The 26148-nt window shown below is 36.0% G+C and overlaps 2 protein-coding genes across 2 annotated transcripts; one reads left to right on the top strand and one right to left on the bottom strand.

Annotated features, from left to right (window-relative positions):
• Positions 1–122: 122 nt before the first annotated feature.
• LOC108768587 (zinc finger protein 300) lies at positions 123–4680 on the top strand. Its single transcript, XM_018519068.1, has 2 exons — positions 123–259; positions 722–4680. Exon 2 carries the CDS (start codon positions 848–850, stop codon positions 1901–1903), a length of 1056 nt encoding a protein of 351 aa, XP_018374570.1. The 5' UTR covers positions 123–259; positions 722–847; the 3' UTR covers positions 1904–4680.
• Positions 4681–15592: 10912 nt separating this feature from the next.
• Arp5 (Actin-related protein 5) lies at positions 15593–18324 on the bottom strand. The gene is made up of 8 exons (XM_018519230.1): positions 18238–18324; positions 18039–18162; positions 17653–17967; positions 17292–17572; positions 16970–17188; positions 16591–16889; positions 16330–16510; positions 15593–16257 (listed from the first exon to the last, which is right to left on the bottom strand). The coding sequence occupies exons 2-8, from the start codon at positions 18145–18147 to the stop codon at positions 15634–15636; spliced, it is 2028 nt and encodes a 675-aa protein (XP_018374732.1). The 5' UTR covers positions 18148–18162; positions 18238–18324; the 3' UTR covers positions 15593–15633.
• Between the last annotated feature and the right edge of the window lie 7824 nt (positions 18325–26148).

The following is a 26148-nucleotide window of genomic DNA, read 5'->3' as shown; positions in this document are numbered from 1 at the left end:
CCAGCCAATGAAGCGGCTCGGTGCACGTTGGTGCGCGTGCCGCTTGACGACGGGGCGCGCGTGTGCGTGTGCGTGCGCGCGTGTAGGTGCCCGTCGCGAAATATAGTAGCAGCCATCTTATATTTTGTGTCGGAGAAAAACAATTTGACCGTACAAATGTTTCGCGATTGCCCGTGAAGCCGCACGACGCAGGGAGGCGGTGCGCTCGATGAGGCGCGACGTTTTTCGACCCTAGACCTGGACCACTACATTAGCAAAGGTTTGTACGGAAGCGACGAGCGCGTCTAATCGGTTTTCCACCGAGGAGACGCGCATACAACAGACACGAACTATCCCCTCCACTCACGGGAGAAATCCGGTCTCGCCGACGACGATTATATTTCCGCCGTTTCTCCATCGGTCGCTCTATTAAAAATAGAGCGGCTCGCGTCACTCGCCGTCGTAGACCCCGGCGATGCTTCCGCGGTGGCGTCCGCGCCGTGCCCGACGCGCCCCGCGGTTAAAAGTTATGCAATCAGCTGATCGTCCAGCTACCTTCTGTCACTTGTCAAAGATAAACGTCAAAGCGAACCTCGTTGGCCTAACCTGACGCGGCCGTATGCGCGCCACAGACGTCCGCGGAAAATACGTTCTCTTGGGTGAAGCGCCGCTTCATTTTCTTCTCCCTTCCCCTCCTGTCCTCAGGGCGTACCACGCTCTAGAGCTTTGTTCTCACACGCAGGTGGAGTGGTACACAGGATATGAGCAGTTTGTCAAGCGCAACCTGACTCTGCTCCCCCATCCGCAAACAGCACAGCCGCAAGACGAGCAGTCTCAGCAGCTGGTTCAACCACAGCAGACTGTCATTATGACGTCCATGTTCGATCAACAGATCAAGAGCGAGCCCATGGGGTTCTATTCGGTTGCTTCCAGTCGTTCGGATGGATCCAATTCCCTGGTGAATCTGTCCGACGATCGAGAGGATCTTTCCCAGCAAGAGGGTCACCTGCAGCCTCAGCAGCAAACGTTGCAGCTGAGTCAGCAGCAAAATCAGCAACAACAGGGCCAGCCGCAAAGTCAGCAACAACCGCAACAGAATCAGCAACAGCAGAGTCAGGGTATGCAACAGGAGCCACCGAGTCGTCAGTCTACGGGCCAACAGACGGTTAAAGAGGGCTCACGGTCCAAACCTCAACCTTGCAAGGTCTGCGGCAAGGTACTGTCCTCCGCTTCGTCCTATTATGTGCATATGAAACTTCATTCAGGGAACAAGCCCTACCATTGTACAGTATGCGAGGCGAGTTTTTGCCGCAAACCTTACCTAGAAGTGCATATGAGGACGCACACGGGCGAACGACCTTTTCAATGTGAGCTGTGTCTGAAAAGGTTTACTCAAAAGAGCAGTCTCAATACTCATAAACGAGTGCACACGGGCGAACGACCGTATGCGTGCGACATTTGCCACAAACGTTTCGCCGTCAAGAGCTACGTCACCGCGCACCGTTGGAGCCACGTAGCCGAGAAGCCTCTGGTCTGCGACCGATGTTCTCTCACGTTCACGTCCAAAAGTCAATTTGCGATTCACATCCGTACACATACCGCCAGTACCACTTACGAGTGTAATCTCTGTGGACGTACGTTTGTACGCGACAGTTATTTGATAAGGCATCAAAACCGGGTGCACCGCGACATGACTCAGAGCACGAATCACAATCCACCGACGCCGCAGAGCAGCGGTGCCGGCACCCCGGGCACCGGCTTCGAGAGCCCGGTCTGTGATCTGCGCTACAGCGAAGGACCGTCGTCATTGGACGGTCTCGCAGGAGCTAAAGGCACGGGCATCGCCGCGGAGATTGCCAGTTTAGCCAAGCAGAATAATCTACAGCTTCCACTACCGCTGCTGCATCCGCAGACCACCAACTAGTGTTTAGACAGCAGCAGCGCTACCCAGTCCCTGCCGCAACATCAATCACCACAGCAAGTAGTATGTCCCACCTCGGCGTCTTCGCCGTTCACACTTAACTCACCTATATCTCACACCGAGCACACGAGCACACCGCAGAGTGTCTACCAAACGACGGGCTCCTCCGATTCCTTGGAAAGCCCCAACTCCCAACTCTATTCGCACTTGTCGTCCCCTCTAGATCCAACATCGGAGTCGCAACATCAGCTGCACCGCGGCATCCCTCCGCCAGGGCTTCATCCCGCACTCTATCTATACGCTCAGTACACGAATACGAGCCCCGCGACTTCGTACTCGGAATATACGCAGCGTAATAATTAAAAACGCGAGTTTTCATCTAGCATCGTTCGACCTCCAACGCGAACGAAAATACCAGTGAAACTGGTGCTATTTAATCGCGTCGGTTGATCAAAGTGCCTATCGAGCATCCACTTTCGGTTCGTAACAACGGATGCTCGCTCGTCACGGTTTAAGAAATACGATCTCAGTTTCGGTTTAGGAGGGATACGGCGACTTAGCTCGATCAATTGCGAAGTGACTACTGTTCGATAAATGTTTGCTACTTTGTGTCTCTTTGTATCTAATGGATTTTTTATATTCATAAACATCTTTTAACATGGGATTGAATAGCACCCGATTGAAGCGGAGTTTTTAATCGTTGGATAATAAAATCCTGCCGGCACAGATCGTTTTAACGAATCGATCACTATATCCGTATGCGATGCTAGCTGAAACCGAAGCGTGTAACGTTTCTACGAGTCTCCGTGATTTCAGCACTCTTATTTCACCTGATTTTAATCACGTCTCTGCGAGTGTATATATACATATATACCTACATCTATGTATATGTGTGTATATATACTATGCGAACCATTACGACACGTACACATACTTATATTATATTTTTAAAGGAGTTTAGTCACTTGAATCTGTGATATAGATAGTAATTATTATCTACAATGTTTAAACTATTGGTTTTACTATTTTGACGAATATCAAAACGAGGAAAATGAAAAAGCAATGTCACGAGGCGATCGAAAATTTTAGCAACGTTGGTCTCTACCGAAGGTGTGTTTGGTAGACACCCTATTATTAATTTTACAACAGCAACAACAGTAACACTATATGGCTAATCCTACTATTATCACTGCTATTATTCTAACTACCACTATCACTTCTATCACCACCACCGACATTTCCCAAATTATACATTACCTATCGTTACTATTACGGCTATTACTACCACTATTATTCTACTGCTACTATGTACTACTATACTACTAAAAAAGAAGAAACTACTACGATCACATTATCGCTAAGGATCACACTTACACATGCGAGAGCGCGCGTTTATTTCGGCAATCACGCGTAGTGCATACGATCACGTCATATAGTCGTCATGGTTTCTCTTTAGCTTGAAACGCTACGAGAATTCCTTCTGTCACTTTCCCTGTAGATCGTAAAACGTCCATCCCTTCACAACGTCGACGAATATGTTCGTGTGTGACGAGGTGCGCGTTTGTGATAAAAAGAAAATTGTTCTTCATTAGAGTGTAGAGCACACAGCTTTCAATCAGTTCCATAGTTGTACTTACTTTCCACATATCTCGAGGTGTACACAGATATATATATATTGTATATACATATACATATACGACGTACGAATGTATAATAAAGCGGAAGAATAGGATGCAGGTCATAAAAAATGCAGTTCTATCGTGTAAAAGGTGCAATAGGCTGTTGATTCTTCGCGAATGATCTTAGCTATTAGCTTATTATTAATTCCTGTTTTCTGTTTCTCTCTTTCTCTCTCTCTTTCTCTCTCATATCATCACGCCACGTGTTTTAGTGCAAGCGCGAGGGAACCATGACAACCGCGCGTAGAATTGAGAGTAAATCTCAAAGCACATTTTTAAACGCGGTCATCGCTTTCGGGTAATCGAAATCTGAAATAATTGCGATTACGTGTAAGTGCAATTCACTAACAATTGCACGTTTAACACGCGAAACCGCGTTTTAGAGCTACGAAGGTACACAAATCGAAAGAAACTATATATTCGTGCTAGCGTGCCTCGAACTCCCTTATTGTGGTTCTCTCTCTCTTTTTTTATTTCTCCCTCTCTTTTTCTTCTCTCTTTCTATCTCTTTTAGCGATTTAATTTTCACATAAAATGATCAAAATGATCCTGCGCGCGTATGCCTGAGGCTTTCGATTTAAAGAGGATGCGAATTCACCTGGGCAAGACTGATCTTTATTGTAACGAACTACGAGATGCGAAATGTTTATTCTCTCTCTTATCTGTTTTTTTCTTCATTCTCTCTTGTCTTTCTGATTTTCGTTTTTCACCGGATGTAAGCGCATGTAAAGCGCGTTGAAAAGAGGATGGTACGATAAAGTATTTCATTGACGAAGAAGAGCCGCGTAAAATTGTACGTTTGTGGACGAAATGAGTTAAGTAACCGGGCAAAATTGGTTAATGTAATCCATTGTTTCATTAATTAACGTAGTTAATTAATCAGGCGACTGACCGCATTGATTAAAATTAAATAAGCGATTAATTAAGTTAATTACGCGTAAAAGAAATCGTGAACGCGCGTGATTTCTGGTTCATGAACATGTTAAAGAATGAAGTGCAATGAGAGAACGCAATTGATCTTTTTTGTCGGCTAGTCATTGGGCAGCTCTACGAGATATTAAGTGTACTACAAAGCTGTGATTAAAGCCTCTGAGCATATGACCGCGCAGCTCCTAATTATAGTGATATATATATATATATATACATATATATATTTTGTAGTTTATTATAAATATGTAAGTATAAAAAGTGAAATTAGATAGCCTTAGGAATATTTAAAAATCGCAGTTCCGGTTGATCGTTTTATTCACTCACGATCTCTTTCTTTTTTCCTTTTTCTTTTTTTTTTTTCGTTTTAGACGCATACCTTCGCAGTGTTGGGCAAAGGCTGTAGACGTCATAAGTTATCGTTTGGGAAGGACAATTATGCGAGTATTTAAAGAGAGTTTTATACGAATGCGCGCAGGGCGCGGGTTTACATTTTTTACATTTTTACATAACGATCGTACTGTTTGAAATAGATGCTTTGTTCAGAGGCTGTTATCTTATCGATATTTTAAGCTGATTTATTTGCCAATAATTTTCGAATTGTCAATTGATGCTTCAGCTGCATACAATTTATTATAAATATTTGATGATGGAATTTGATTTAAATATGATCGTGCAAATGAAAGATAATGTAGAACGACCTATATACACAGAAAAAATACATACTATATTCAAATATCAATTGTTTATTTCGAGTATTTTAAAAGTTTATATTTGCAAATTTGTTATAAATTCATAAACATCAAATTTATTCAAAATATATTTTGAATTCCAATAAGTTTAACTTTCCAATTGTCGCTTAATATATAAAGTCGCTTCTTCGGGATAAAATATAGTCTTCCAAAGGAAATAAATTTTTGTTTTTTTTAAATACATGATAAGTTTTTCTCTCTTAAATTTTTAGGCCGTACTTCCGAATAAGACACCTCTTCGATTGAGCTGAAACTTTACAGACAATATTGTTACGATGTATAGTGATTGTTTATGAAGCTCCTATCTTCGGGTTTTTTATAGTTCAAATAATAAAAAATAAAAATAAAATTATGGTAAATATTAATAATAACGGAAGCAGCTCCGATGATCTTGATCTGAACATATGTTATCAAGGTTATGACTCTGAGTAACCTCCAATAAGTTTTAGCCGTCGCTCGTGTTTCGTTAAAAAATTATTAACCAAAAAAGCTCAAATATATATATAATACAAGAAAATGTTCACCTTTACACAGCTAACTCCAAATGATTTTGACCTTGACTTTGATCTTCAAGAAGGTCATTGACCTTTTTCGTCGCTCGTTATTAGTTAAAAAGCTAAAAACACAAATTCACTACTTTACAAACAAATTGACTGCTCTTTAGGAAATTTTTTAATTTTTTACTTTAAAAACTATACAAAACCCGAAGATAGGATTTTCATAAATAATTATTATATATTGTAACAATATTGTCTGTAAAATTTCAGCTCGATCGGAGGGGTGTCTTATTCGGAAGAACATCCAATTTTTAAGTATATTTTTTAAGTATATTTAAAAACGTATTATGAAGAAAATATTTTTTGTTAAAGAAAAAAGTAATCTAAATCATTTTTCTTAGGAGTAGAATATTTTTTTTGTGTGTACGGTATCAATTCGTTTAATTGAAAGAGCTTTAATTTATTTGCGTTGCTAAACATCAAGATTAGAGTTGCAAAAAATTATGTATTTACTTTCGAAATTTCATATAAGACAATTTTGCAATACAAAAAGGCACGCAAACGGTAATAATTCCCGATGCTTAGAAATGTGAAATATCGTGATAGCATCTCCGGTAAACGTGACCGGTAAATTTCAGTCAGAAACGATCGTTAGCCAGTAAAATCAGCGTCCTGAAAATGTAGTGAGATTTTAACTGTGTTATCCAATATGTAGAATTAGGAGTTATTTCAGACAGTATATCGCGTACGTGTAAGCTGTATGCGTATATTTTTTAAGATTGCCCAGCACTGACTTATCGAATCGGTAATAACGATCTCACACACCGGCCGCTTTTTCGCGGACGTATCTTCGAGTTCTATTTGCGACATGTATATCAAAAAAATGTGTATTTTCGTAAGAAGGGGGGAAAGACAGGTTCTTCCTTTGGGAGGATCCTCGTCGGACCAATACATCTGTATATACATATAAAAGATAAAATGAAAAAAAGAAACAAGGAAGATGTTCTACGGCGCTTTTAAAGTGCGGAAACATCTACAAATGCTATATACTTATACATAACGATGAGCGTATACTTCTATGTAAAATGCGAGATTGCACATTTCTTTGTTCATTTATTTCGGTTTTTCTGTTTTTCTTGGTGTGCGTCTTATGTACAAATTTTTCTTTTTAGTCATTTTACTATCAGATGATTTCAATGCTTTTTATTACCTTTTTTGTTTAAATAAGCGTGAAAGATCTTTTTATTATATTTTAATTAGTTATCTTTTTCTTTTCTTTTTAAATAAAAGATAGTGTGCTAAAATGCGAATAAGTTACAAAAAAAAGAGGATGTGTATTTGTAACAGAGATTTTAACTGCAGTATGCTTGGCCGAATTCGTAGATGATTGATATTAAAAGTTCGAGAATGTAATATCAACTTTGTTCTACTTTTTTCCCGCCCGTGACTAAGATAGATACTTATTGCATTGGCTTATTTTTGTTCCACGACTGATATTCCTCATGACGTCTTGAATTATTTCCGGTATTTCGAAAGTCGATTATCGCAACAGAGATATCGCATGGCTTAATATTGATTCACTCTTCCCACTTTGCAATGCAACGTCAGAGATTAATCGATTTTGTGTCGATCAAATTATACTTGGTTTATGTTTATGCTTCGGTCTTAATCCTAAAATCGTAAAATTCAGCCAATAGGGTTGCCAGCCCTAACTGAAATCTGTATTCCATTGGCTGAATTCCATAAACCAGATATTTAAAATATCGATTCTCATTTAATCGATAAAAAATTTAATATTAGAATATCGGCCATCCTAATCATAATATTATCGAGGGCGCGAGAATGGTGGTAGGCTGCGACACTAAAGAAAAAGATATGACTCATAAACGTGTAAATCCGAAATTTAAAAAAACCACTTTGTACACAGTGTAATCAATAACGGAATCAAAAGACGTATTGCGCTAAGAGACAAACGTAAAAGCCGCTATGTAAAATAATCAGCAAGTTATTGCGTATAAATTTTACGCTTCTTTGCTAGCATTGGCGATTTCAATACGAATACGAGGGATCGAGAGCGAGTGACTTTTATATATGCGCTCAAGTCATGCAGTTTTATCTGAATAATAATCGTATATTATCGTATGTTAATTCCTATCATTGCGATAATGAGCATGTTTAGCTGAAGAAACTGTTATAGTTTGTGATACTCGAGATATAATCTGCTGGCTTTAATAATCGATTTATTTGCTGCTTAGTTCCTGCACAAATGTCTCTACTGAATGCGCTAAATGTCTATAATTTCTATAACATTAGAAAATACATGGTATTGTCCTTTTTACGTAAACGTTATAGATTTCTTTAAAAAAATTTTCGACCACGTAAAAATTGACAAATGACTAAAAAATCTCTATGCTTTTTATCGCGGAATGTAATTGCACTGAGAGCACTGCAATGAGAGGTAGTGATTATATTTTGAGTTTTTGATTTTTGTTCTAACATTAAATAGTGAAAAGTATTTTTCAAGTACTTTGATCTGAACGACAATATTCATTTTGAACAATTGTGTGTGTAATGTATGAAGAAATAATATAAATCTGTAAAATTTAAGAGAAATAGTATCCATTTTATTTTGTGAATGTTTATGAAAATTTAATTCACTGCATATTAACATTGTTTGCAAAACGCTATTAACAAGTATTTTGAACAATATGCTTTTATAACGAAGATATATTTTGTGTTTCCGTAAAAAAATCATGTGCATCTTACTATATATTAAAAATTGGCTGTTCAGATTTGTCTGTGATTATTACAAATAATATTAATTTACATAGCCAGTGAAATTACTTCATTGAAAACTTTTATTTGGAATTGAGAGCGCAAAGTTGATATTAATTTAAAAAACAATAATTAATAAACAATGAAAATTTGTACTCATTACGAACTTTTATCGAACATTAGTAATCATCCTGTGATTTTATACTAGTGCTACTTCCAGGATAGCGATATTCTGAATATACTTGTTATGTTATCTATTCACATCTTTTATGACCTTGCAGTGCGGAAGAAATACGTTTGTTATAGATAATAGTAAACGTGCGATAAAGAATGGTTATCTAGCTATTTGTAAGTTTATATCTTTTCGCGCATTCAAAGTCTTTATTTGCGATCTATCACAGTATTAGATATTTCCTCACATTTTTATTAGCAACTTGTAAAAAAATTTCACGGAAAAGTCGCTATTTAACGTTATCGTATTTTGTAAAATATATAATTTATATAAAATATTTGTATCTATCTCTCGAATCAGTCAATGATTTACGAGCTTATGTATACATGATATATTCTACCATCTAAAGATTTCTTTTATGCAAAACATATATTTATGAAATTCTTCCGCACTGTTCTCAAATTATGCTATCATTAATTTTAATTTAATTAGTCATTTTTATATTATTTCTATTATTTCATAAAGTTGATAGCTATGTAATTTTGGAAGAAATATTAACGACTTTACTTACTAAAATTTTTAAATATATATATATATATATATATATATATATAATTTAATTTAACCGTTATATAAATTAATGCGATAAAGTTTCGAGGATTTTGCTAAGTATTAAAGATTATATACGATAAGCATCGATATAGTTATTTTTTTAATTTTAATTAATTATCATTTGAGCTGAGTTTCCTTATATTGTTAATTTTTTATTTTAATCACTTCTCGCTAGCATACAAAATTGATTGGAAATCTCATTAAACTCTTCCTATTCTGTAGATAAATTCTCGCTCATCTCTCAATGACGCTGCTCTCTTGCGCTTGAATATGATAGTGATAGATCAACGATATTAATAGCTAATGTAGCTAGTAATCACAATATGTTAAACAACAAAAATGATTCTGTGTTAAAGTCAGTTTGTGGATTCTAGGATGCCATACAGTCATGGAGATAAAAAGATCCTTTTCGAGTCTTGACGAAATCGACTTTATGAAGAGTAGTTCTCAATTCACGTGCTGAAGTTATTTACTAAACTTGCAAAATCTTGCAATCGTATTTAGAGTAAAAGACAAAAAGCTTTAAATACGTTGTTGCTTTTGAAATTCTCAAGTTGTATCTTTTCTAATAGCATACTGCGCCATTAGAAAATTTATGCTGTTTACGTAATTTATACAACGATATATTTCTATATTTTAATAATGAAATGAGGAAGGTACACACATGTACGTATAATTTTTTTACGTATAGAGATTTATGTTGTGTATTTTTAGTGTATTGTTTTTCTCTGTATAAATTTCTGTATACAGTTGATATGTTTTGTTATATTCCACATAAAATTGAATTTTGTTAGACTTTTTAAGATATTATTACCATACTTTTATAAAAATGTTTTCAAGAAATAAATTATTCTAATCATATTTTTGCATTCTAAATTGAAAACAAAAAATCAACAGCTTTGTTGTAATAATAAAAAAAAAAGAAAATTCCATAAAATCGCGTGAAAATTGACATAACAACAAAAGATGCGATTTTATGAATGTTGATTGTGCAATTGTATTCGAATATTCATATTACCTATAATTGTTACTTTGTCAATTGATTATTATAAAAATTTTTCCGTTTTTTAGAGATATGTATTTTTTCTGTATTTAAAGTAATTATATGTGTGTGTTTAGGTAGGCAAAAAGGAAATAAATAAAATGTAGAAAGTATGTAATTAAAAAGAAACAGAGTTTAGAGAAAAATGTTATGTATATTTATTAAGACTATTTGACTTTTTGTTTCTAATTTTTTGCAGCATGCATACGACAATATCAACTAACCGATTATTAGATACGAAAAATCTTGAAATGCTCTATACTTGTCAGTGTTAGACTATTTGTCTTCGTTACGTTGCTATTAGCTATCATCTCGGATGTATCACGTACTCTAATATCCTAATACTCTTATACAATTTAGCGGGTAGTTGCACGTATCTTCCTGATGTATTCTTTCAGCGAATTTAAATCGAAATGTGGAACTATTGGTGGTGGCACCCTTACCAAACTTCCCCTATACATACGTACATATATAGTTGTCCTTGGAAATATTGCCACTTTGTGAAACTTTTATTAGTCATTGAAACAAGAGAATCGGTTGTCTCCGTTGCATAACATTCTTGTTTTGTGCATACAACTATACTTCATCTCATTAAATCGAAGACGATGTCAGAGAAAGGACCAATTTGATAATCGGCGTTTCAGTTTATGCGTGAAAGGAATTAGATCAGATAGGAGAGCGTTTCTGTCTCTGAACGTTTCAATGAACAATACCATAAGAGAAATGGCAATGTTTTATCAGAGGGCACCACGTTTCATTCCCGATACTTTTAAAACCAGTTCCTGGTCCGACTACCTTTACCAAGTGCTCTATCGTGCCGTGCGATCGACTCCGTACTTGTGATAGCCCCGGTAAGCACAGCCCTGGCTCGTAACGTTTTATACCCTCGCGTCGCCTGGCACGAGCAGCACGTGATGTAATTAAACCTGACTTTCAGTAGGGGGTCGATCGAGGAAGGTCTCGTAGAAGGGACGATAGATGATAAAAGAAAAAGAAGAAAAGAAACAATTCGAGCTGTCGAATTTAGCGATTGGTCTCGAAATCCGACGAACGAAGGTGAAAGACATCTGAAACTAAAGATGGGGAACTTGAAGCATAGGAAAGGGGGAGGGAGTTAAATTGACAATGCTCGCGTCGCTCGACATTGCGCCTGTACCATTTTGCTTCTTTAGCAGAGTACAATGCCATTTATTTTTGTAATACGTTTACGTAGGATAGCTCTTATTTTTATAGGGGTTTACTGTGCTACCGTAAGTCTTATAGAGGCCTGCGTAATAAAGTAGTGTAGGAATTTTTGTAGGTGTCGCAGAGTCCACAGTGGAATATATATACATATATATACATATATATATATATTTAAAAAAAAGGGACACGCACTTCTAGTACTGGCTTTAGTTTGAAACGGACACAGAGACGCGCGACACACATACACACACACACACAAAAACGTAGCAAAAGAACCTTATTGTCAGGGCAATGATTCTCAAAGCAATCTTTCCGCGGGCGTGGGAAAGGTGGGAAAGAAATGAGAAGTCTGGCAGGGATATTTCCGCGTGAGGAAAAAAAAATATATTAGCGCACTTTGAATTATAGCAATAAGAAATATTCCTCGCGGCGATGGCGGTCGCGATAAAATGAGTGCTCCGTTTTCTTTTTATTCTCGAAAATAAAAATTACTTAATTGCCGAAGCGCGATTGCTTTTTCTGGCATCGAGGCGGTAATCGTTTCGACTGAAGCGGTTCGCTTGATCCACGCGCCCCAAACTAGATTTAATATGTAAAAGAGATGTACAAAGAGTACCGGCGTGCATCAAGCGGATCACTTGAGGGGAAAGGATGTAATACGGAGGCACGTCGGGATTGAACAACTACGTTGAGAGATAAATGTCACACAGCGTTTCTGAACCATGTAGAAATAATCGATAATTCACAAGAGATATAGACGAGACAAATGACGAAAAGGACATATTCACTGTTAAAGAGTGTTCGTCGCTTTTTTTTTTATTTGAAATATATTGATATTTTTGTAGCAACCCGACGAAAGATTTGAGACATTTTTCACATGCACGAAATCTGCACATGTATATACATATAACAACGGTCTTCCTCGTCCAACGATATTTTTTTGCAACGATGGCGGGAGTGTGCTTTGCATTCACTCTTTACAGCTTACCGTCACTTTTGCGATAACAATGCACAGGTAAACAAATCACAATGTAAAGAGGTCCACAATATTTATGAAAAGTTCTATGTAGTTCGAGACGTTCTACGACCACGTTTTATAAAATAAGATTTCAATGATCATAATCACAAATGATACTAGTCTTGTTACGTATGTTTTAAGTTTGGAAATGAGATATGATATTAATTTTGTAAATTCGAGGATAATTTTCGAATTTTTATACACGATAATATATTAATGTTATTTACCGTAATTATCATCATTAAATGATTTCTCGCTAAATATATTTCACCGTATCAATTATATTGTTTCTTACGAGCTGTGAAGAGTTAATACATGTTAAATCTGGTCTATCGGGGGTGCTATATAAGAGTCACCAGGCCGTAAGTACAAGCGTAAGTTCTTCTCTATCGCTAATAATTCTCTCAACTCGAGTTTTGAACGGTGCCTAAAAGCCTTGATATTAAAAGACGAACGAAAGCAAGTCCGGAATTGCGTGTCGTCGAATCCTTGATGAGAAAGGGGTGGGTAAGGGAAGTAAGAGGATTGCTGTTAGTCGCGGTATTTGACGTACTCGCGTCAGTAATATCGTGTTTTAAAAAAATCACAGAAGGAACAAAATTATGATATGATATACGACGATAAGATATACCTATGTACCGTCGATGCGTAGAAAGTATCATGTCACGTGTTATATATACGCAAGTGTGTATGTATGTACGTACGTATGTATGTATGGTGTAAACAAGGGGATTATCGTAGCGCTCCGTTAAGGGAGAATAAAGTATATATAACTAAAAGAAATAATAAACGCTACCGAACTAATATAAACGACAATGAAGAAGTAGATAGATCTACGCCGATTTATGTATGTACGTAAAATAAAATGTAAGAATCGCGAGTAACGTGCACTTTTGTAATAGTCATTTTGCGAAAAACGATTAAAAAAAAAACAATAACAGAAGAAATAAGACAAATGATAGCAGAGATAATAAAAAGTTGACGCTTGGTATACCATAGTTTTTATCGACATATCCTATCCGACACATCCTCCTTACGTACATACTGCATACCTAGTTATTATTGCAGGTACATGTTATATATAGGATATTTTACGAGCAAACGATACTAATATAATTACGATTATTATTATTATTATTATTATTTTGATTATTATCATTATCGAAATATTAATTATTATTATTGTCACATAATTAATGCGGAGGGTATAGGTGCGTATAATATAAAAATGGTACAACCAAGGCAAGCATGTATTGTACATAGCTGTCAATCTTTGCCCCACCATACAAATATAATATACATATACATAAATATATATGTATATATATATATATAAATGCATACAGCCATTATATATTGCAGAAAAACATTAATCGTTGTTGTATTAGTTATTATTGCGAATTATTACTTTTCATCCTTAGATTATCATTATTATTACTACAATCATTACAATTATTGTTATCATTGTCATCGTTGTCATAATTATCATCATCACTGTCATCGTTGTCGCGGCGTCGATTTTAATGCTACGTATACTTTTAATTAATGTTACATTATTGTTGACGGAAGTAGCCCCTCACTTATAGCATATGCGGATCAAAAGTTGTATTTATTTGCAGATTGGATTCTACCTCAATCTTATTGTAAACAAAACTACCCAAGTGTCCTCCACACCTATCCTTCCATTCTCTGAATGAAAATTTCATAAGATATAGAGCGTCGTTACAGGCGAGAGACATTGATTTTCAGCGACCTCAAACTGTGATAGTTGTAAAGGATATTTAAATTAAGTTTTTTTTTGCGCTGTATCGAGGTACGTATGTACAATATAACTCATCGGTGAATCTTGTGAACGAAATATATATCTAAATTTGACATAAGCTCATTACATAATTATGTATGATAAACGTGGTATAAAACAAAATAGATCATCAATTATTACGTGAATATCGAGTTTCCAGTTTCATTATCTTACAACAAGGCCGTTTTAAAATTATGTTAATTTTGTAATGAGCTTCATAATTTTCGTTTGCAAATATTCGGAACATTGTACGCTTTTAATATTAGATTTACGTTGTATTGTTTTAATAGAAAGTATTTATGTGTATCCCAATTTATTTCAGCATGTTGTCTATGTAAAAGTAAAATATGTATTTTATGTAGAAGATTCTATAATATGTCATATACTCGTATATGTATATTATTACAATGTGTATATCACATATGTAATTGTATTTTATACAAATTGTGAGTATGCAATATTGTATAAAACACAGAATTTCTTTTAAACATGATCAAATATGTACTATGAACAGATGCTGTGCACTTGTGATCTAACAGTTTGTGATGTCATTGCGCATGATACAGATTTTTTTCTTTCTTTATTTTACGTCAAATTAGATTCGAACAATCGCGAAAATTGAAGCGTTACATCGCGGTATGGGTTCCTTTATTGATATGTTGCGCAAGAATTAGTAGTGTTAGTTGTAACTGCCTATGGGGCCTCGATAATTTCAGTGTATTATTATATTGTGATGTTAGCTTAAGCTCTCGCGGATCGAGATCGGAGATTTGTAACTGAGGTTGCTGTAAAATCAATCTTATCGCTAAGGTGAGGGATCACTTTCATAATTTTTTAGGCTACATGAAGTACGCCCAGAAGCCGATGTCGATTGTCCTCGAAAAATAAGAAAAGTAAAAATGTATCCCGCGTAATTGTGTTGAATGGCGAAATGCGATGTTTGAGAACTGTATATTGTGATCAGCAAACAGACTACAATGTAGTTTGTTCGTAATAAAATGAACAAACAGAAATACTTGTGTAATAAAGTAGGTATCCATGAACAAAAAAATGGTCATATTTTTTTGCTAATATCCATTTAATAATAAAAGTCTTCATATATATCATGATTAAACTATTTTATATATATAAGCTTGATATTTATAAAATCTGCTCGACAACAAAAGAAATAATTTAGAATTTGTCATATTTATATGTATGTTTCTTTATTTAAAATTTATATAATTTACAATATTAATATATATGCGAATTAAAACTTTCGAGTTAATTACTTTTATTCAATTTCGACATCAACTATAGCATCCTCCACGATTACTTGCTCAGATGTTACAGGTACTTGTATCATTGGCAAGGGATCGGGTGATCGAGTGTAAGTATTACTTGTTGAATGTTCTTTAAAATATTCTCCACCTTTCTCCTCGTATTCCCTACGACTAACTAAGTACTCAGGAAAATTACCATTCAAACCGAAATCTCTTGCACCATACCAGGCATCCAAACTGGTATTTTTTGCAATATTCACTTGAAAGTTCGATCCAAAAGGTCTCATTTCGCGTAGTTCGCGTTTTAATCTTTCTAATAACCCTGGGAAAGCTGTTGATCCACCGGTAAGAAATACATTGCTTACAAGACGCGTTTGTTCTTCAGAAGTGTACTGTTTTAAAACAAATTCAATTGTTTCGGCAATCCCGGCTTCTATCGAACCAACCATAGATGGTTGAAACAACAATTCTGATGCCCGTAAGCGTTCTACGCCTACATGAAGCTGATGAGTTTCTCCAGGAACCATAGGAACGCTAGATCCCGCACTATCAAATTCTGGATCGTGATGACGTAACACATCTTCCAATTCTAATAGTTTCTCCTGTTCTAATTCTGAATCTGAATCGCCGCCTTCCTACAAAAAAATATTTTGTAACAAAAGATATCAATTCATGTAATTCCACATAAAAAGGAAAATATATCCTACTCTATTTATGACTTTGTACACGTCCCAATCTTCATCTCGCATACCAAAATCGTCATCGCGCTTTTCTTTTTTTGCTAACTGACTAATTATACGCATCCTCTCCTGTGCGGCGGCTGTTCTCCGCTTTGCCATGTCTTGCCTTCGTTGTCTTTTTGCCATGCGTTTGTCTAATATTTCTTGTCTATAAGAAATAAAGATTTAATAATCCGTTAATAGATAAGCATATGTGTGCTGGATATTATTAACGTACTAAGAAACTACCTTTTCTTCCTAACTCCAGCAATCCATTCATCAAAATCCTGTTGATCTCTAGGTTGAAGGCTTGACTTGATTTTAGGTTTTTCTTCCATTACAATATTTTCCTCTTGTGAGTTAGCAGCAACGATTTTCTGTCTGGTTCTTTCTACTTTTGCTTGTAGATTATTTATCATTTTTATTAAATCAGCCTCGTTTGCAAGAGAGTAGGATTTCAATGCCTGGTCAAATTCGTCTATTTCACCTTCTTCTAGAAGATCTTGAACTGCTAGCAATTGATTAAGTTGTTCTTCATCTTCTGCTAACTGCAGATACGAGATGCATAATTAAACGTTATTTAATGTTACAACAGAGTAATATATAAATAAAAGTATAAAATACCAACCCTTTCTTCTCTCTTTCTCGCATTAATTTCCATTAATCGCCGTGCTAATTCCCGTTTTCTTTCTTTCTGTTGCTCAAGCGTCAAACCAGGAGTAGTAGTAGGCGCAATATATGGTAATTGCACTCTTAAAACATGTGTGTCATAATAATCTACATCTGCCCATTTGGATAATTCTTCTTGATAGCTTAAAGCAATCATCGAATGCTCATGTATCAACTCCTGGAAATTATGAAACAGACATTTAGTAATTGTTAAAAAAATAGAAAATATAAATTCAGATTTTACTTTATTCTCTTACTACATTATAATATATGATGTATACCTCTGCTCGACTAAGTGTTATTGCATTGACATGTACTGGGTATTTTAATTGAAGGAGTTTATGCATATATGATGTGATGTGATATCCACCAACATTAATTCTTCTTGCATTCATAGCATCTGCTTTCCCATCTAGTATTGGTATTATATGAGTTGTATGATAACCTACACTAACTATTAGACCATCAGGTGGACAGTTGTTATGCTGATACGAAAATAAGCAGTCAATTCCATAGGCTACTGATGGTACATTATAACATTCAAATAATAATTCTGCCATTACTGAAACATATATGGATTTATATATAAAAGTTTTTATTGAGAATTAAAAATAACAAAATAAATTATTACTATTTACTTACAGTTACGAGAATAGTTGGGATTGAGGAATGCTTCAGTCAATATAATTGGATGATTTACGCTGCCTTCTGTATTTATACCCATGTGTGTGAATGTATAATCAAATATCTGTTCTTGAGCCTCAAAATGCGTCACTACATTTCGATCGAATTGAGTCTTTAATTGAAATCGAACAGCTTCAATGTTTGCTATGTCATTTCCTACTTGAGGTTCCCCATCTTTCTTGCCACGTTCCTTTCTTGGTTTCGCTATGAGATTCTTGAATATTAATTGTGGTTCTTTTTCAGTAGCCCAACCAACTCTGCAATTGTAGGACCCTAATGTCAAACAACACTGTTAATTTATGGTATGTGAACATAATTAGATTAAATATACAATTGAAAATTACCGTTGTCAAGAACGAGTGGTGTACACTCAGACTTTACTCGTTCCGGATAAACGTGTATTATATCCGCAACAGTCTTTATATCTTTTAATTCAATTAGTTCTATTTCCATTTTACCAGTATATACCTGGTAAACAATTAATTAGTATTAGCAATATGAAAGAAATCGGAACAAGTCAGTAGCGATGATGCTGTGCTGTACCTTGGAATCTGAAAATTAAGAACTAATTGAACTTTCGTCACCTTTAAAATATACGGAGTTAAAATCTTCTGATAAACAAACAGTTGCGATAGGGTAACATAACCTATTCATAGGTCTGTTCGCGTGGCCTGTACTTTTTGCACTCGGCTACTTCACTTTTTCTCTCTCTCTCTCTCTTCAACATTCAACAGCACGAACAGCACTGAATATGGATTTAAGTCTGTTCGCGTTGCTTGCACTTTTTGCCCTCAACATCTTCGCTCTTTCTCTTTTCAATGCCAAATATATCTCATTTTAAGTTCAATAATGTCTGGGGATTTTGAACAATGCGAACAGAACTTTATGGTTGGCACAGAACCACCAATCTAGAAATATAAAAGAACTCAGACATTTATTTAATAATATCGTCTGATTGGCTAATTTTATAATAGATCAATATGATGGAATTGTATTGAATTCAAATTTGAATTATACTCAAAAATAAAAAAGAAATTTAAAAAGAAATTTGAGAAAATAAATTTTTACGAGAAAAAACAGAAAATTTATTACAAATATAATATAATTCTTTAATAATACTAAGCCGACAACATGTGATGCTTGTTTTCTTGCTGGATTGCTTTGGATTATTAGATTCTTGTCACTATATTTGCTGGCACCGTATCCAATACGGCAGCAAGATTAGAACCCAGCTAGTAATCCAACAGAAAAATAAGCATCGTATGTTGCCGCTGGCTTAAGATTAGTATTATAGAATTAATAAAACATTTAAGCATTAATTCTCTCTTTTACAATTAGCATAGAGTTGTAATATTAGATATAATACAATTTTCTTGAAATTTTTTGTTTGTAAAATTACTCGCACATTTCAGACAATTTATTATGCAAATAATAAGAATTAATGTATCATTAATACGAAACAATATTAGATTTAAAAATTGCAGTTTACATTATAATATACATATATTATTATTTGCGATTTAAGAGTTTTACTTTTTTATTTTCCTCTGGAAATTCTGTATAATGTCGAGCAATTTATTGTTTGATCGTGCGATATTTAAATGTATATAATTCTACGTTAGTAATTATATTTGTAATAAGTATGTTAAATTATGACTTATTTGCGTGATAAATAATGCAAGTGCTAAAAACAAACGTTATCCATCAAATTAAACATATGAATTTAAGTTACGAACATTCATGCAGCATGCAAGAGATGCATTATTTATCGGAATAACATAGTTTCAAGAAGAACCTGTAAGTTAAGTAATCAATAATGGGAAGTCACCGGAAATCGCTCGACATCGCGAGGTAGTACGCAAAAATCTGTCATGTAATTTTTACAATGGATTCACGACAAAATTCTGCAACTGTTCTACACGAGAGCTTTCTCGCTTTTCTTGCCCCTTCGCCCGATACAAAGTGATCGCTCGACGAAAATTTGTCGCGATATTTCGAGTATAAACAGACCTTTGTTACATGGTATCTTAAGCGGAATTGCTTCGAGCGGAATAGCTACCACGAGGCATTGGACTTTGTAACTGTTCTGTGCTCGATAAGACAATATGTTCCTCACAATGAACCGCTGCATAGGAATAGGGTATCTGTTATAACGATTCAAAAGGGAAAGACGAAACGTAAAGAGGGAATTTAGAATATAGGTAAAGCTATAAAGCCTTTGTCAATGAAATACATGTACAATTACAAACACTATAAACTTGAAAATATTATAATTTACAGTGTCTTTTAGTAATTTCTCTTAATATTCGAATGGTATATGTATACTTTCGTTCGAGTTTAACGAAAAATTCAGAAATATTAATTAAATTGACGAAAAATAAATAATACAACCATAACTATTGTCTGAACAGATCTCGCATGGTATAAAACAGAATAAGAATAGCCGTAATCTTTAAGATATAAATTTAATTTCATTATCGTGATGAGATAGCTTTATTAAAATTAATTTATAATTAACTTTACTTTTTATAATTAACTTTAATAATTTATATAATATTATAATTAATTTAAAATTAATTTCGTTCTAATTAAAAATAATTATTTCCGTATTGTATGGATAGAATAAATTTCTCGAGAAATTTTCATACTGAGCAATTAAAATTTTAACAATGATCGATTACTGCCGGTAACATATTCGACCGTATAATTAATACTGAAATTCCATCCGTTATATTACTCCAGGACGTAATGTTAAACTGAAAGCTTTCGACGTGAGAAAAACGGAGAAAAGTGGACGCGTCCATTCCACAGTCTCTCTCTCTCTCTCTCTCTCGTTCTTCTAATTCATTAACTTTTCCAAAATTTAAGGACGCTTTCAATTAGAGAGGATATTCTCGCTCATGGGCTATACTCTTCTGGCGGCGGTCGATCTTCGGTGCAGTACGTTGTGTGCGCGTGTGTGCTACAAAAGGATGGCCAGAGGTCTAATTGCAGCCATCAGCGAAAGCCGGCGGACCGGAAGCGGGCGGAAACTTTGAGCATTCTTCCCGAGGTCCTCCATCGGATCCCGTCGGGCGCGTCGAGAGAATTCCACGGCGATAGCCGCGCTTTGCCCTCGCTTTCCTTCGCGGCCGATCTCGCGCAAAGGCTTTGGTCCATTTTTCAGTATTAGGAGGAAGCGATAGCCGCCGAGGCGATCGGTAATCGATATCCGTAGAGCGCGGGAGCTCGTAAACTGACCAAACAACGAGACGTACGGGGGTCCGATTGGTTTAGCTTCGTGGAGAGTGAGTACAGGTGTGCGATTGGTTGAACAGGTGAGCGATTGACTCGACCTATCAGGCTTCCGTTTACCTCTTTTGTTTCTGCCTTTAGTTTTTCTTCGCTCTATTTGCGGCACAGAGTTGTATAAAGCACGCGGAACTACGAGAACAGTTTTATGAAACACGAGGAATTTTTCGGAACGTTTGCTTTGTATTGGCCTCACTACGTTCCTTATTTGTCGCCGTCTTTTTTCTCTACTTACTTTATTTTTTGAATGTTTTTAGACTTGGAACGATTTTCACAGTCTGTTCTTATATTTAAGACTGTTTTAAGTACAGTCTTAAGATGTTTGATAAGCCGCAATCACAGTCATATTAGCGTTTTAAATATTACTTAAGACGGTCTTGAAATAGAAACGGATTTCCAGACACACATCTACATAGAAAACCTTTTTATGATATGTCTTTTACATATCTTTCAGACATGTAATGTGTTTTAAAAGACGTCTTTATGATGTTTTTATGATGTCTTTTAGATACGTATGTTGTTTGGGCTATGAATACCGGTCATAAAGAGAATATACGTGCCATTGATGGAAATGTGAAGTGTGTAATGTATTGAAATATTATATATTGAAATATTTATAGATTTAAGATTCTCTCTCATTAAAACATCTAATTATTAATATTCTTATAAAGATACTTAATTATTAGCGTAAAAAATTGTTTGTGAATTTAATAAGTGATATTACTATACTCTGGTTCTACAGTTTATAATTGCGTTTCAAGATCGAGAAAGATTTTGGCACAAAGATATTTAGCACTAAGATCTTTGACCGAATGTAGGAATTTTCTTACTTAATTAGAAATATTATTCTTCTCAACAACAATCTGGACTATAAAAAGACCTGTTTGTTTGAACATCTGCAAACTGGCGTATTTTCGCTGCTCTGTAATTTTCACTTTGTCGCAGAATTCTTCGCAGTATCATGATCGAAAGCTAAACTGTATAAGGGAAGCACGACATTTTTTTCGCGATTCGCATCGTTCTGTCGATTATTTTTCGCCGCTCTTCCTCGGGGCGCATCGCTTGAATTTGCAGTTTTCGCGGGCGTTAACTCTCGTTGCGCCGTGCAATTTAGCCTTTCAGCGACGTATAATCGCGTTAAAAGTCGAGCTCCAACTCGAGACGAGGCGGTAATCGCCCGTTCTATCCGATAACGAGTTTCGTCTAACTTTACGACTGCGTAGCAACGCGGGGAAAGAGAACGACAAAATAAAGAGACCGTTCGCGGTGACAGTTGGCAAAGGGTGAAAGCAGGAAGGGATCGTAGATGGGATGTCGAAAGAAGAGAAATAATGCCTCATGTATACATAATAGTACGCAAATGACGATTCAGTATACATGCATATATCGGATAATTTCGTTTTAACAAGCCCTTTTGTCCGAGTTATCCCCAATTGAAGTAAATATTTGACACAGATTCCGAAATTGTAACTGAGATTGAATATCTCGACGCTTTAGTTCGAAATCTTTCGCGAAAGAGTTTTTTTTATTTTATTTCTCCGCGAATATGGAATTATTGCATTAGCATAAGTCATATAGCAAACTTGACTTTGAATGTATTGGAGATCAGTTTGATCTTGTCCGCAAGCAGTGATGCCAAACGGAAGACGGAAGTCTGAGAATCGAGTGATGAGAATGCGCGAACATATTTGAATGACTGTCGTCTTCAGTTTCCCAATTTTTGAAAATTATAATGCCGTAATTCTATGCAATTCTTGGCATAGAATTACTAAATTATAATTTTCAAAACTTTTGGGCTAATTTTCATTACGTTTTATTCGCAATTTATACTGTATATTTGACCTAAACATGAAAGTTACGGCATGAAAGTTACGAAATTGGTTAAAACTATATAATCAATGAATAATATAATTATTTTACATCTAATTGTTCATTAGTAGTACTAATTTAATCATAGTGCTCACTGAGCGGTTGTCGTTCTGAATGCACCCGTAGTCAATTATTCTCCTCGCATTCGACTATGATTGATCAGTTTATTACAATTTAAGAATTATTACATTTATTGTAAATCATTAATACAAATAGCACCGGAGGAGTCGAAGAAAAATATTTAGACGATTCCTTGAAATTCTAGATGCTCATAATTATCTCGGACGTGTTTTGAAAATCCTTCCGAACGTTCCTGGACGCTTTAAAAAGAAAACAATACCCGGAAAAAAGAGAATAAATTCATAAATAGCAACTTTGGGGTGTGTTCGCTTTGCACGCTCACATGTTGCAAACACCATTCTATCCTTGCTATATCCATCAAATATTAAATAAGAGGATTGATTTGTCATCTTGAAAGAAGGTAACAATTACAAAAATGAATTTTTATTAGAATAATTAAAAGTGAGAATTTATTAGAATAATTATGATTTTATTGTTCAATGCGTAAAAAATGTGCTAATTTTCACCTAGTTTTAAGATACAAAATCGGTTCTAAGGATGAATAATGCTTACAAGTGCTACGAGCACTAAATGGAAAGCATCTAAGGGTAGAATGACGCAAATAGCGCTAATAACGTCTCCCCGAACGCACCCAAAGTGGAACGCACTTCCTGGCATAATTCCTGAACGCACCCCCCTGCTTAGGCGCGACCGTCGCGCCACCTGGACATTTAGAACTCACTTCGCGTCGCGGCGCGGCGCGTTGCAATTGTGAATTTGTACTCGCGCTTTTATATATCCGCCGGCGGAAGAGAGCGTGCGTGAATTTGGGAAGTTACGAAGAAAAGTGTCGGGCTTGCTAACGAGCGCGCGCTGTTATATGATCGATCGTCCGTCGACGATCGTGATATTCGCGTTCGAGCCGCGAAAATACGTTATTCGTTTGTTTGCCGTTCGACTCGACTTGCGGGTTGTAGCGGTGTACGCTGGGTGCGCACTTCGTGTCATTCGAGATGCATCGCGCGGGTGATCGATAGCACGTATCAATAGTGCCGGGGGAATGGAAGTGTGTCGGTTGACTATCGCACCGAAGTGCGTATGGAGTAATTTGGCCGCTTTACGTTACGGCCGTTACGGCCGTTCCGGGTACTCGAGTCGCGACTCGCGGTGTGCGTTTGCGCGATCGTTTCGCGTCGATTCGCGCCATGGTTCAGTTCGGTTTCGATTCGCCAAACGGACGCCATTTTGTCGTTGCCACTCTCGGCGCGTCGAGTCTCTCTCGCCGTATAAACTACCATATACAGATAATCGCGCGCGCCGCGCACCGTTTCGAAGCGAGTGAATTCACGCGCGAGTGACGGGTGTGTCGAATGGAGTATCGGGATCGTGATTAGCCCGCGTTTTTTTCCGGACATTCGTGTACGCGAGTGAGCGTCCCTATGGCGAAATTGATACGGCGTGCAACTTGGAGCCCTGGCGTTTGACATCGATGGAGCGAGAGCGGCCGGCAGCGGATCGCATCGACACGGACCGGTGAGTAAATCCATTTATCACGCTTGCCCGCATAATTATGTATTTATTTGTAAGGATTCGCTACTGCGCAGCATTCGGCGCACGCGACAGCGGTTTGATGGACGCTTAATTATTCTCGACGCATTTCCGCTGACCGACCAGCGAGAACAGTATTTTATTTCGACCTCTCGCATGGCTAACGATCTGAAAATTGCGCCAAATTCGGAATCTCGCGCGAGGCCTTTCAACTTTTTATTCAGATAAATGCTCGGTGATAAATGACGGGATGGCGATTAAACAATGACGGAAGAGCGGACTTTTCCATCGCGCCTTGTTTGTATATATACAGGGTATCCCACGAATATTGCGAAATATATCCTGGAAAGTTTAATGTATCTTATTGGAAATTAATTTGAATTGATATATAAAAACACATCGATGTCATATGAGGTTATTTAAGAGTTAGAATTATAAGTGAATATCTGGTTTCGAGCTGACTATTGGAGAGCTGTCAAAATATTTTAAATGATTGAAACGTTCTATGTTTCGCGGAAAGAATGATTGTGATGACATTTACAAATTTAGCAAATTTAGGATGCAGATTTGAAAATAATTTTGTTGGATTATCAAAATAATTATCTAGAATGGCAACGCTGTAAAAAATTTTGACATTCTACTAACCAATTTTAATGTTAGTATATCGAAAAAACAATGGTAACCCAATCCTTTGAGTTAAATGATGTTTTATTGTTTTTAACTTTTATATGTATATGTCAAAATGTAAATCAATCCATTTCTATTGTTAGTTTCAAAGTAAATATAGTTTGTATTAACGTATGCAAATAATAAACTAAGTTTGAGTCAAATTTAATACATTTTCTTGAGTTAAATTGAACTCCATTGTTTTAATCAAATCAACAATATACTGGATAGAATTTTGGCGTCCTAAAGAGAAAGGATTAAAAATAACTTAAATCGAGTATGATTTGACATTATGAGTTTGACAGTATATACAATTTTGATATTCCAACAAAATTATTTTCAGATTTGCATCCAGCTAAATTTGTAAACGCTTTGTGTCCATTTTTACCAATGTAGATTAACTTTAATCTCGGTTCAATTTATTCTTTATTCTTTTCTAATTTTTAAAAATAGAAAAAGATAAGTTGAATCAAGATTAAACTTAATCTACATTAAAACAGGTATTATCACAAAATTGTCCTTTTCACATATACATGTTAATTAACAAAATATATATTCAAAAATATTATTTCAAGCACTATATTTCATGTATTTAACAATTGTTATAAAAATCGTAAAGAAACGATGTAAAACGACACTAAAGTATACAACAATTATAAAAGAAGGTATAAAAAGGAGAGAAAAAAAAAGAAACGGATCGCCGCGAAACTTAGACGAAGGCACGGTGTCTTAACTAAATTTTATGGGAGGCGCTTACGCGTTAAAAAGTTGTAACTCACGTTTTATCTTGTAAGTCCCGTTACATTGCATTCTCTCTCTCTTCGCTGCGAAACGGACTTCTGTTCCGAATGCAGAGACAGATCTCTCGCGAAGATTGCAGATTGTATGTATAAGTAATTCGAAAGTTACGAAGAGAGAGTTGAAACAACAACGAAAGCGGTGCGCGATAGGAAAGGGACGCGCATCATCCACGGTCGAATACGATGCGCCACCCGCCGTTCCCTTCCTAGTTTCTTTCGG

The sequence above is a fragment of the Trachymyrmex cornetzi genome, unplaced genomic scaffold, assembly GCF_001594075.2.
Source record: "Trachymyrmex cornetzi isolate Tcor2-1 unplaced genomic scaffold, Tcor1.1 scaffold122, whole genome shotgun sequence".
NCBI classification, from domain to species: Eukaryota; Metazoa; Arthropoda; class Insecta; order Hymenoptera; family Formicidae; genus Trachymyrmex; species Trachymyrmex cornetzi.
The sequence above is the reverse complement of the archived record's forward strand: the minus strand, read 5'-3'. Positions and strand labels throughout refer to the sequence as shown.

Coding starts and splice junctions, on each gene's coding strand:
- LOC108768587 (XM_018519068.1), top strand. CDS start 848: ATGACGTCCATGTTCGATCAACAGATCAAGAGCGAGCCCATGGGGTTC.
- Arp5 (XM_018519230.1), bottom strand. CDS start 18,147: ATGGAAATAGAACTAATTGAATTAAAAGATATAAAGACTGTTGCGGAT. Junction 17,573..17,652: donor TCCCAACTATTCTCGTAACT/GTAAGTAAATAG, acceptor TATATGTTTCAG/TAATGGCAGAATTATTATTT. Junction 16,258..16,329: donor TGTACAAAGTCATAAATAGA/GTAGGATATATT, acceptor ATTTTTTTGTAG/GAAGGCGGCGATTCAGATTC.